This window comes from Cylas formicarius, unplaced genomic scaffold (assembly GCF_029955315.1).
Source record: "Cylas formicarius isolate icCylForm1 unplaced genomic scaffold, icCylForm1.1 PGA_scaffold_1__22_contigs__length_36826433, whole genome shotgun sequence".
In the NCBI taxonomy this organism is placed as follows: domain Eukaryota; kingdom Metazoa; phylum Arthropoda; class Insecta; order Coleoptera; family Brentidae; genus Cylas; species Cylas formicarius.
Genome location: NW_026844264.1, coordinates 2,012,933 through 2,027,096, shown reverse-complemented (window position 1 = coordinate 2,027,096; position 14,164 = coordinate 2,012,933). Strand labels below are relative to the sequence as shown.

General features: G+C 39.4%; 1 protein-coding gene across 4 annotated transcripts in view; it reads left to right on the top strand.

The window, feature by feature from the left end:
- LOC132697368 (tyrosine-protein kinase transmembrane receptor Ror-like) overlaps positions 1-14,164 on the top strand; it is a 239,270-nt gene that overhangs the window by 103,487 nt on the left and 121,619 nt on the right. For all 4 annotated transcript variants that reach the window (XM_060662811.1, XM_060662810.1, XM_060662812.1 and 1 more), the window contains exon 4: positions 11,971-12,114. In XM_060662811.1, coding sequence (XP_060518794.1) covers positions 11,971-12,114 — 144 coding nt within the window. The remainder of the gene's footprint in view (positions 1-11,970; positions 12,115-14,164) is intronic.

The window sequence follows — 14,164 nt, the reverse complement described above, 5'->3', positions numbered from 1 at the left end:
ATTTTGGGACACCCCTCGGTTATTCCACCCTTTCGTCAATTATTTCCAAGAAATAAAAAAACTTATATTTTTAGAAAATACATACGATTGAGTTTGCGAACACCAATTTTCTTATTTCTTTGTTGTAACTGGGTTAACAAAATGCACGTTTGAATTTAATTTGATTTTAATCTTTAAAAAATTATATATATCTATAAGTAATAGATGATTATAATTAGTTTCGACTAGAAGAAAATAAAATGATACAAACCTGTTAAAATAGACTTCTAAAGCTCCGTGCTTATTTTATTTTATAAAAAACTAGCATGTCGTATTTTTCAATGTTTGCAAATTTAATATTTATTCTCATAGCTAATTTTGACCTTTTAATTAAAACTTGTAACAATAAAAATACATTCTGACGGAAATTCAAGACTTTCTGAATAAGTTTTGTAAATACCGTTCTTGGGTTCTCGAATGCTCGAAATATTATGGATATTGTTTAGTTTTCATTTTATTATTTTTAGACTTCTTATGAATTTATATATATAAACCTATAGCTTATCGATTGGCCGCGAGTACAGCACCAAGAAGTTATTTTTCTTCCTTTCCTCGCGGTATTAAATTCTTGAACTTAACTGGCCATCTATACCCGCCAGCGCCCTTAGGCGCATGCTCCACTAAAAATCACGGTGAAGCGCTAAATCGGTCGCTCTCGTCGTGTGGTTCAAAAAGTGCCGTTGATCGCATCAGGTCATACGCGTGGTGATCAGCAAATTTCCTCACCACTCGAGGCACAGAGGACGCAGCACGGGCCGGCCCCTCCGGAAGGAAGACCAAAAGCGAGGTAGGGTCAGTTAAGTAATCAAAAATCTTTTGATCCTGTCTTGAGTAATTTTTGCGACTTCTTGCTGTGCCAGCTGCGGCCAAAGTCCGTTTCCGCGCGAACAAAACATTTTTGGTAGTTACGAGCCCGATTAAAAAGAACTAACTTGTATCTTATTATTGTGCAATCAATATTCTCAATTTGAAATTCACGATTACTATGCTTTGCGAAAAATCTGTTTATTCCTTTACTTTTTTTGTGTATGAAGGCCATTAGCATCAACACAAAAAGATCAGTACGTTTTTTTTATATATACATATTCGCATTTGATTTCAATCGACTAGATCTCGGTTTCAAATATTGTTTCGTTTTAACGTTCAATATCGGAACGGCCAGAGTTTCAGGCGTATTTATTTACTTTTTTGTCGAATTTCTTTCGGTCTAGTTGAAACTCGGAACAGTTTGGTTTTCATTTTTTTATTATTATTATTTGAGTAATATCGCTTTGCTATATATATATATATATATATATATATATATATATATATATATATATATATATATATATATATATATATATATATATATATGCCTGGTTTGAATCAACCTTTTGTGGCAGTCTATTCAGTCATATTACCGTCAATTTGCGTTAACATGCCTATTGTTTCAGTAGAACACAATAGCTGGGATCATTTGTCTCATATTAAGTTAGCCGATCCAAGTTTCAAGACTCCTAGTGGAATCGACATTTTACTAGGTGCCTCCATATTTCCGTTACTCATGGATGAAACACCATTTACGGCTGGATTATCATGGGAAATGTCAAATCATCTGGCAACTCTCGTTTACATTCAATAGCTTCTTCACTTTATCAGATTCTCTTGAGAGAACCTTGTCCAAATTCTGGCAACTTGAAGAGGTTCCTCATACTGAACCTATGTCTGAGTCTGATAAGTTATGTGAGCGATTTTTTTAACACTACTCACTATCGGGAATTGTCTGGGAGATTTATAGTATCTCTTCCCTTCAAAGCAGACGAGCCTGTTTTTTCGAGTTCTAGGGATATTGCTCTGAAACAGTTCTATTCTTTAGAGCGACGGCTCTTAAAAGATGTTGATCTCTATGAAAAATACTCTGCTGTCATTCGTGAGTATCTAGAGTTCAAACATATGGAAGTTGTTGCTCCTGAAATTTCGACTGATACTCAAAAAATGTATTATCTACCCCACCATTCGGTTACGAAAGCTAGTGACCAAAGCGTGCGCGTAGTATTCAATGCGTCTTGTCCTATTCCAAAAGGATCACTCAATCAGTTTCTTCTGTCAGGTCCTAAACTCCAAAAAGACATTACCGCAATTTGCCTTAACTTCAGAAAATTTCCATTAGCATTTTCTTGTGACATCAAAGCCATGTATCGTATGATTGTACTACACCCCAAGCATCGGGATTATCAGAGGCTAGTATGGAGATTTTCTCCCGAGCAGCCTATCCAAGATTATCGTCTTACCCGCTTTACATTTGGAATCGCATCATCTCCTTATTTGGCACTTCGAGTCATTTTGCAACTGGCACGAAAGGGCTCAGAAGCATATCCTAACGCTTCAAGAGTTCTGCAGTCCGACATATTTGTCGACGACATCTGCACAGGAGCTTACACCTTGGAGGAAGCATTGACTCTTAAAGCAGAGGTTGTTGAGTTATTAAATTCCGCAGGTTTTGAGCTGCGGAAGTGACCAAGTAATGATCTCAACTTTCTTAATACAATTCCATCAAATATTCGACAAACTTCTGTTCACTAGACACTGACTGTTTTCATAAAATCCTTGGTCTCCAATGGGACCCAGTGAATGATGTCATTTCATATCATGTCAAACAAACCGACGATTCTTCTACGAAAAGATCAATTCTCTCTACCATTGCTCGTACAAAGCATCTAATGCAATTGATGTGGGCAGAGGGTGTAGATTGGGATGATACTCCAACCCAAGGTCTTGTCGATCGATGGTTGACATACAAAAGTCAGTTACCCTTGATTTCCCAGATAAAAATTCCCAGGTACATCTTGACACCAAATCTTCAGTCTCTACAACTCCATGTTTTCGGCGATGCTTCGGAAACTGGTTTGGGCGCATGCGCGTGTTTTCGAGTCGCCGATTCAACTGGCAGTGTATTTTCCACGCTAGTGACAGCCAAGACCAAAGTTGCGCCACTAAAAAGGATCTCCCTTCCTCGCCTCCAGCTATCAGCTTCAGTTTTGGTCGATGATTTAATTTCTTTCATCAAAGTCAGTTATTCTGATGTTGGTTTTGAATCCATTTTCGCATGATCTGACTCCATGGTAGCTCTCGGTTGGATAAGAGCGCCTCCATATAAATGGAAAACCTATATCGCAAATCACGTATCTCACATTCAAAATATTTTTCCTCCATCTTCTTGGCGATTTGTCCCAACACAACTCAACCCAGGTGATATTGCATCACGTGGTATGTTGCCGGAAGAGCTATTGAACAACTCTATGTGGTGGAACGGCCCAGAGTGGCTACGTCGTTCGTCGACCAATGGCCGAACAATCCAACTCCTACTCTCGACTCACCAGATATTCGGAAAGAGGAATCAAAATGTTATGTTTACTCGACTTTTCCACAAAAATTCTTTCCTTTTTCGGATTTATTGGACAGATTTTCTTCTCTTCCGAAAATTCTTCGTATTATCACTTATGTTTTGCGTTTCATAGATTTGAAAAAAAAAAACGTCAGTCTGTTGATACATCAGTGATGAATGAAATTGAATTACATAACTCATTACTCGTCTTTGTTCGAATCGTTCAACAGCAATGTTTTCGACAGGAATTTGATCTTGTTTCCAAAGGTCTACCTTGCTCCAAACCTATGCGCAAGTTGTGTCTTGTAATTGATACTCAGGGTATTCTCAGGGTGGGCGGAAGGCTAATTACGTCCATGCTTCCCTATGAGCAAAAACACCCTGCCCTCTTATATAATAAACTGACAGATATGATAGTCTGTTATTATCACAATAAATACCTGCATCCAGGTTTTCAAACTTTGCCCTATTTGTTGTTACAACATTTTTGGATTATTGCTTCCAAACGAGTCATCAGCAGGAATTTGTCTCAATGTTACCGCTGTTTTCGAGCAAACCCTAAACCGTACATTCCCCAATCTGCCCTCTTATCGCATCACACAACTCAAGCTATTTCAGTGTGTTGGTATCGATATGACAGGTCCTATTCAAATTACCATGGCAAAGCTACGAGGTGCTAAGACTCTAAAAGCATATCTTTGTCTTTTCATCTGCTGTTCAGTTCGTGCTATCCGCCTTGAGTTAGTTTCGGATTTATCAACTGATGCATTTTTAGCCGCATTGCGACGCATGATTGCGCGCCGAGGAAAACCTTCTGCTCTCCACAGCGACTGCGGAACGAATTTTATTTCTGCGTCAAAATACATAGCCAAAATCATGTCCGATGCAGCTAGAGAAGAGCAGAACTCTTGGTCATTTAATCCTCTCTCTAGTCCTCACTTTGGTGGCTTGTGGGAAGCCGGCGTCAAAAGCGTCAAAAAACACCTAGTCCGTGTAGGTGACCGCATCATGACCTACGAAGAACTCAATACAGTTTTGGTTCAAATAGAATCAATTGCTAACTCTAGACCCATATGCGCTGTCAGTAACGATCCCAATGACGTGAGCTGTATTACACCAGGTCATTTTTTGATGTTGGCTCCAGTATCGATACTCCCTGACCCTGATATGACTTCTTCAAACATGTCGAGACTAAACCGTTCTTCTGGCGTCGATGGCATAATGAATATCTCACAAGCCTCAATCAACGTAATAAATGGTGTGACAATCGCCTCAATCTTGATGTGGGCACAGTGGTGGTCTTATAGGAGAAAAACACTCCAGTTCTTGACTGGCGTCTTGCGCGTATAGCCGAGGTCTAGCCTGGCCCTGATGGCATTGTCAGAGTGGTCAAGGTTCGTACTGCGACTGGTGTCGTTAAGAGACCTGTTGTAAAACTCTGCCGTCTACCAAATCAATAGCGTGGTAAGGCACATTTTTCGCTTAAAGCACACAAGATGTTAGCACTTCTATTAGTAATATTTATTAGTATAGTTCTGAATTTTAATTTTTTTTTAACCTATAAACATGGATATCATTTTTTCGGAACCGTTTTTTTGTTTTTTTGGGAAAATACCTACTGCATTTCGGTGGGCGGTATGTTTAGTTTTCATTTTATTATTTTTCGACTTCTTATGAATTTATATAAATAAACCTATAGCTTATCGATTTTCCGCGAGTACAGCACCAAGAAATTATTCTTCTTCCTTTCCTCGCGGTATTAAATTCTTGAACTTAACTGGCCATCTATACCTGCCAGCGCCCTTAGGCGCATGCTCCACTAAAAATCACGGTGAAGCGTTAAATCGGTCGCTCTCATCGTGTGATTCAAAAAGTGCCGTTGAACGCATCAGGTCATACGCGTGGTGATCAACAAATTTCCTCACCACTCAAGGCACAGAGGACGCAGCACGGGCCGACGCCTCCGGAAGGAAGACCAAAAACGAGGTAGGGTCAGTTAAGTAATCAAAAATCTTTTGATCCTGTCTTGAGTAATTTTTGCGACTTCTTGCTGTGCCAGCTGCGGCCAAAGTCCGTTTCCGCACGGACAAAACAGATATTCTAATGAATCTTTCACTCTTATGTCATCATATATGAATTACAGAAAGCAAATAATATCCTCAAGTAACAAATTTTCGGATGAGTCGCAAATACTCTGGGGAGCGTCACAGGGTCTATTTTAAGTCCTATTGTAACGAACATTTTAAAAGCGCACGTCCCAGACGTACCTGTCACCGCGACCCTCCCGCTACCGTGCATCAGACGAACCGCGGAGAAGTAGTAGAACCCCGACCGCAAAGATTTATGCAGCTACTCTCGGAAAACGCGTTTAATTTCGAGTATCTCGTTGTCCACCCATAGTATTTTACTTGAGTTCGGAATTACATAGTTGTAGTGGCACATAAATTGTTTAATTTCGTGTACCCGCAAACCCCCACCTTACAAACTGGCGCTCCAACGTAGTGGCCACGGAATAAGCAAAATTATGATAATTACGTTTATGTCAATTTCTGCTCTGCGTAACTTCATTCTGTCTACGGGTTGCTCAATCAAAACTCGAGTTTCGCGTTGTTTTGTGCGTGATTTCTCATCCAAAACTACGGCAGAACACGTTGAATCGGCTTCGCGTGTGATCTCTCACCGGAAACTGAACAGAGAACGTTTTGAATCGGATTTGCGTGTGATCTCTCACCGAAAACTGAACAAAACATCGATTTAAGCAGATTCGCGTGTGATTTCTCACCGGAAACTGAACTAAAATATTTTTGAACCTGTTTTTCGCGTAATTTCTCACCGAAAACTATGTGTGTGCGTTGATTTTTCGTCAAAATCGTAGAAACGAGAAGAAGAACGTTGTAAGTGCCTTGAGGTGTAAACTGGGAAAGTAAGAGCCACCAAACTGTAAGTAGCATTCGCCTAGTGACTATTTTTCATCGTGGAAGGACGAAAACCTCCATACAATCTTCGATCAAACAAAATGTCTACGCTCACGTCTATTGTCACTGTTACGGACCTCAAAATTCTACTGTCAACGCTCAAACAGGCAATTTTTCCAAATGTAGCTCGCGTTTTAACGGCTCGTCGGACGCGGACGTTAAAGCATTCATTGACGCTGTAGAAGTGTACAAAGATTGTACCGATGTTTCAAACGAAAATGCTCTAAAAGGGTTGCCCATGATCTTAGACGGTTTTGATGCCACTTGGTACCAGGGAGCTAAGTCAACTTTGAACACATGGCAAGCGGCTATCGATTTGTTGCGATCAACCTTCGGTCCGGTGAAACCTGCGTATCGGGTATATCGCGAACTGTTTAAGCATGAGCAGGACCCGAAAACAGAAACAGACATTTTTATTTGCAAATCACGGTCTATGCTAGCACAACTACCTGCCGGTACTCTCTCAGAACAAGTACAGATGGACATGGTCTACGGACTTTTGCACCGGAAAATTCGGGAAAAGGTATCACGCGATGCAGTCACTACGTTTAATGAATTACTCACTCAAGCGCGCCTCGCGGAAGAAACTTTCGAAATTTTTAGTGACTCAAAAGCGCCAAACGAAACAAACTCCCTCAAGAAACTTCGCTGTTCGTATTGCAAATATACGGGACATGCGGTTGACGAGTGTCGCAAACTAGCGACTAAAACAAAACAGGCTGAGGAAAATAAGACACCTACGGTAAAGGCTAACCCAACGAAGCCGCCCGAAAGTACTTCCTCTGGTATCTCGTGTTACGGTTGTGGTGCGCCCGGTTACGTCAAAAGTAATTGCCTCAAGTGCAAACTCGAGAGCAAACCTAAACAAACAAACGCCAACAGTGCTGAATTTCTTTTTAATTCGATTGACAAAGGTACAGACAATACACAGGTACGCCCTCTAGTACCTACCACTGTGAACAATCACAAAGGATACGCGTTCCTCGATACAGGTGCCAAATGCAGCGTTGCCGGATCGCTTTTATCACAACTTTTACTGAAAGATTGTATACCTTATATCACCGAAAATATGCTTATGACTTAAGCAGACGGTGTTCAGCGAGAAGTGGATGCCATGGTATTCAATGTCGATGTTGTTTTGCAAGACAAAACCATTCCCACTAAATTCATTTCAGTGCCTGAACATAAAAGTAGTCGAACGCTACTTGGAGTTGATTTCATAACATCGGCCAACCTTGTCATCGATGTACCACAAAATCGATATCACTTCGGAGAAGATTCCCACTCGTCATTCTCTTTTGACACCGATTTTGACAGCTTCTGTCTAATTAATACTGTGCAGCATGAAAATCTCACTCTACGTGATGATGAAGGACGTACACTCAATGAAGAAGAGCGGAACACAATTAACTCCCTACTTTGTGAATAGTCTGAACTTTTCCTGCCTTCTGATGAACCGACTCCTTATGCTGAACACAATATCACCTTACTAGATGACACACCTATCTCGGTACCACCGTATAGGATGTCAGAACCGAAAAAGGAAATCTTACGCAAGGAATTGGACAAACTGCTTGAATGTGATTACATAGAAGAGTGCGATTCACCATACCCCGCACCCGTCGTACTTGTCCCGAAGAAGAACAAAGAGGTTCGTCTTATGGTCGTCTACCGAGCACTGAACGCCATTATCAAGCCAGACAGATACCCAATCCCACGGATTGATGACCTCCTTCACGCCGCTAAGCAAACAGGGTATATAACTACTCTGGATCTTAGGAACGGATATCATTTGATAAGCGTCAAACCCACATATAGGGATAAGACAGCCTTCATTTGCCCATTTGGTATGTTTCGTTACAAACGTATGCCTTTCGGTTTGCGCAACTCTGGTATCCAAGATGTTACTATGCTGGCATACCTCGACAATATTTGTATTTTGTCACCTACTTTTACAGACCACGTACAAGGACTTAGAAAAGTATTTAACCGCCTTGCGCAGTACAAGTTAACACTAAATAGAACCAAATGCTCCTTTGCTTGCGAATCTGTTTGTTATCTAGGCCACATTCTTTCGAAAGAAGGGATTCAACCAGATGATGAAAAGATAGCAGCCATCATGAACCTGGCACAACCGAACAACGTTAAGCAACTTTTAGGTTTTATACAAACCTGTTCATGGTTTCGACGATTTATTGAGAACTTCGCTGAAAAGGCAAAACCTCTTACGAACCTCACAAAGAAAAACGTTAAATGGACATGGAGTTCAGAGCAAAACGAAGCTTTTACGACCCTGAAGGAAGCTCTATGCTCACCTCCAATTCTTCGGCAAGCTGACAGTCGCCTGCCATATGTATTACGCACTCGGAGCATGTTTACTCCAGGGGGAGGGTGAAAACGAACGGCCAGTTGAGTATGCTTCCCGCCTTCTTACCCCAGCCGAACAAAATTACAACACAACCGAACGAGAAGCATTTGCCGTTGTTCGGGCTTTTAAGAAATTCAGAGGATATCTTGAAGGTTGTACAACTTACGTACAAAGTGATCATCAAGCCTTGAAGTGGCTTATGACCTTAAAATCGCCAAGTGGAAGACTAGCTCATTGGGACTTAGAACTAATGCCCTATGACATTAGAATCGACTACATCCTAGGCAAGAAGAACGTTAGTGCCGACACCCTATCTCGATCTCCATTCGAAGACGTCGAGGAGTCATCCGAAATTAACTTAATCGAAGTGGACTTTCCAACCTTAAGTGCTTCAGACATTAGAACTGAACAACTATCCGATCCTGACATCGAGAAAATAATCCTTTGTCTCGAAGACCCTAATGATATCAGTGTCCACTTCAAGAAATGGACAGAACGCGGATACATTATGAATAATGGTATTCTGTACAGATACACACCAGGGTGTCGCCTTCCGCTATTACTGACCTGGTAAGCGCAAAAACATAGCCGATTACGGCAGCAAGTGCCTAAAGTGCCAAAAATATAAAATGTCACATCTAATGCCTGCTGGACTCCTACAAGCACCAGTGCAGACCCAAAGATTCGAAGTCCTCGCTATCGATCTTCTCGGTCCTCTGCCGACTACCCCTGAAGGATTCTGTTGGGTTTTCATCATCGAAGATGTAGCCAATAGATGGACGGAACAGTTCCCACTCAAAGCTGCAACCGCTGTCGCCTGTGCTACCTGCCTACTTGACGAAATTGTCCTTCGCTACGGTGTTCCCCGCAGAGTGGGAAAGCGACAATAGCTCCCAATTTGTGAGTGCTGTGATGCAGCATGTAGCAGAGTGTTTAGGATTTCATCAAACCCTAATACCTGCATATCATCCGTCTGCCAACCCGGTAGAAAGGAAAAACCGCGACTTGAAAACACAGCTTGCTACCTTGACTGACGACGATCATACAGTATGGTCTAGTAAACTGCCTGCTGTACGTTTTGCTATGAACACTGCTAAGTGTAACTCCACTGGTTTCACTCCGGCTTACCTAACTTTCGGTCGTGAACTGCGTACTCCGGATGACGCAAATCGTGATCTCCGTGCTATTGTACAAAATGCGAACTTTATTCCGCAGATCACACCCTATCTTAAGACCATTGCTGCAGCTCTGCGCGAAGCTCGCGACACTCACGAAGAAACTCAAGATCGGCGCAACAAGTACCACGATGACAAGTGCCGCGAAGTGACGATGACTGTCGGTGACAAAATGTTCGTAGACTCTCACGCATTGAGCAACGCAAGTAAGAACTTCACTTCAAAATTCTCGCCACGGCGCGATGGTCCCTACATCATAACCAAAGTGGTTACCCCAACTACCTACGAAGTTGCTTTACCAAGTGCTCCGAAGACTGTGATTGGTAAATACCATGCCTCCGCGTTGACTCCATACCGTGCAGTCGACGATGAAGAACAACCACCAGCTCCTACTCGGCCAATTCGGAAACGTGGTCGCCCTCGCAAGATTCAACAACGTAACTAAAGTGTTGCCCCACACTCGGGACGACAGTGTGGTGCAAAGGGGGAGATTGTAACGAACATTTTAAAAGCGCACGCCCATGTGTGGCGCCGCACGTTCCAGACGTACCCGTCGCCGCGACCCTCCGCGCTACCGTGCATCAGACGAACCGCGGAGAAGTAGTAGAACCCCTACCGCAAAGGGTTATGCAGCGACTCTCGGAAAACGCGTTTAATTTCGAATATTTCGTTGTCCACCCATAGTATACTTGAGTTCGGAATTACATAGTTGTAGTGACACATAAATTGTTTAATTTCGTGTACCCGCAAACCCCCACCTTACACTCTATTATTTATTGTGTATACTTCGGACATTCTAAAATTATTAACATTCTGTAAATCGTAAAAGCGTTTGCCGACGATACACAAATTTATTATTGTTTTGATGATGATGATGTTTTGGAGGTAGAACAAAATATAAATCATGATTTACGAACTTTGAGTGAACTCTCCAAAAGTCATAATCTTAGTTAAACCCTACAAAATCTTTATTATTACTTTCTGGTAATAAAAATAAGATGAATAAGAACAAAAGCTCTTTAAATATTTTAATTGATGGCACAGTGTGTAATTTCGTTAATAATGCTAAGAACTTGGGAATTTCTTTAGATAGCGAGCTAAGAATTAAAAAAATTTAAAAAGCACATTTCATAGGACATATACGGCATTAAAAATATTATACAGTAATAAACAAATTTTCGGTCAAAAGTTAATTAAAAAGTTATGCTAGTCTCTTGTTTTATTAATTTTTAATTATTGTAATTTTGTATGTGGTTTTTGTTTGGATAATGTAAGTGAATGTTGAATTAAAAAAATTCAATATCATTGTGTGCGCTTAAGAAAGTATGATTGTATTTCTTCTGTTTGTAAACAGATTGGGTGGCTTAGGATGAAGGCTTGTAGAAAACTACATTTCTTTACTTTATTAATAAAGACTATAAACTATCCCTATACTCCACCCTCGATTTAGGAACGAATAATGTTTAGGCGTGAAATTCATAACAGAAATTTTAGGCCTAGGGAACTAATAATACCTCATCATCGGAGGTCTGTACAGAATTTGCTGTAGAGATTTTTTGTTTTTTTTTCAGTTTTTTTTTCATGCATTTGTTATAACCATGTTTTAAAAATTCGTAGCTAGCTGCGCCAGTCGAAGGTACAACTAATTGTTATCTGTATTGTATGTTTGTTATGCTGTCATCGGAAATAAAAGTCGTTTATTGGCCAACCAAAAAAAAAAAACGAGTATATTTTTTTCAAAACTTATATATTAGGCTTAGTATTAGAAACAACCATACAGTTTTATAAATTTTTGAGAAGCTCTGGACAAATTCGGGGAGATCCATTAAAAAATACATAAATTTGGTTTATTTCTTTCAAACTAATAAGCTTGATAATAACTGAGATGCAAGCGGTATCTTTTGTTTCTCGGAAAAACAGCACCGTATATCGCGCTCAGTGGATATCTTTACTAATAAGCGAGGTACCCCTTAAAATCTTTTGAAAATGCACACCCGGTATATAAACAGATATTATTGTCCCGCAGTTTATTATTCGTTGTTTCAGGTCGATGAATCGCTAGCAGCTACACAACGATCTACGTTTTCGAATTTCATGGTGCCATCCCTACTCCTCGCGGCTGGTTCCATAGCATTGTTCGTTTGTATTTTAATTTACATTAAAACGAGAATGCACAGGAGAACAGAAGCGGTAAGGAAAAAAATGAACTAATATTTGCTAAATTTTTGCGCTAGCTGTAGATGAACAATATGAAAAAATGTAGCGCAGGATCGGACTGCGAAAAAAAAGGAATACTGCCATAAAAGGTATATAGAGGTAAACATTTAATGAAACGAGTTTCAAAATAATGCCTTATGCCAAATGCCAAACGTATCCGTTGAGGGGTACAGGTAACAACACTTTTTCCTTATAAAATCCAAAATGCTGTGTTCTGTTATGAGAAAGAAGGTACCTATTATGGAACGTTTTTCGAACGGACAATTAACATATATTAATTTTATTTGAGATTGTTGTAATGGTAAGACCGTGGCGCTATACGGGAGCATGAAAGACTTCCACAATGGCGACAATCGCATCGGATAGTATTTTCTAACATAACAATGTTTGGGCAGTTGTACTTAATACGTTGCGTCCTTTTGTTTTGCGATATAGATTAAATGCTAATTAATGTCTACTTAAATTTCCTTACAAATGATATGGCTGAACTGTTGGAGAATATTCCCATACATACTCGCTTGGAGATGTAAGAAACTGGTTAGATAAAAAATTTGCAAACTGGAAAATTCATGTGGCCAGTAAATTGGTCATCTCTGACTTAAATGCGTTTGTTATTTGTGCGGTAAAATGTGTAATTTATGCCACAGAAGTAGATAATCCAGACCAGTAATTAGGAATAATCGCTTGGAGATTCTTCGTGTATCTGATGATATTAGAAAAAGATCATGATCAGGTATTCAAAATAATAGAAATATGCCTGAAAACTGAATGCGAATTATTGATTTTTTATTGTTGGAATTAATGTTATTGTGGAGTTAATGTTATTTATAGCCTGCTAATAAGTCTCGAATGAAAATTAACAAATAACAAACCTATTAACCTGGTATCAATGACTACATTTCAATTTTTGATAAATAAATTGAATGGGCGCTAAATAGTGTATTTTTGAAATTCATTTCCCAAATCCATCATAGCGACATTAATAAAGTGTGACGATTTTATAAGAAGATTGTCTAAGTGTCAATCCACAGAAAGGTTATTGCAGTTGTTACCTGCACATAATAAAAAGATAATTTTTAACTTTTAAATAAACTTCAAAATAATTACGTTTAGGTAAATGTAAGAATTTTAACAAATTTAGAAGATGGTTGATCCTTAATAGCAAGAGCCCAACATTTTAACATAAACAGGACATTCTAAAATTATTAACATTCTGTAAAATTCAAGCGTTTGCCGACGATACACAAATTTATTATTGTTTTGATGATGATAATGTTTTGGAGGTAGAACAAAATATAAATCACGATTTACGAACTTTGAGTGAACTCTCCAAAAGTCATAATCTTAGTTACACTCTACAAAATCTTTGTTATTACTTTTTGGTAATAAAAATAAGATGAATAGGAACAAAAACTCTTTAAATATTTTAATTGATGGCACAGTGCGTAATTCCGTTAATAATGCTAAGAACTTGGGAATTTCTTTAGATAGCAAACTAAGAATTAAAAACATTTGAAAAGCATATTTCAAAGGGCATATACGGCATTAAAAATATTATACAGTAATAGACAAATTTTAGGTCAAAAGTGAAGGAAAAAGTTATGCGAGTCTCTTGTTTTATTAATTTTTAATTATTGTAATTTTGTATGTGGTTTTTGTTTGGATAATGTAAGTGAATGTTCAAATTTAGAAGATGGTTGAACCTTATGAGCAAGAGCCCAACATTTTAACATAAACAGGACAAGAAGGAACACTTGGAAGAAATTTAATATTTTGTGGTCATGAAAGGAGTAATGAAGGTTTCTTCAAGCTACAATTCTTGCCATACTTCCGGAATACTTTGCCATAGCTCCTCGCTGTTTTGAGGCATACAATTTCTTTGATACAGCCGTTGTACCATTACCGCCGTATATTTTCGATTGGGTTGATATCGGGACTGTTACTTGGCCATGGCAAGATTTCAGTGTTGGTATTATGAAGCCAATGTGTAACGATGTTTGCAGTGTGGAGAGAACAGTTGTCT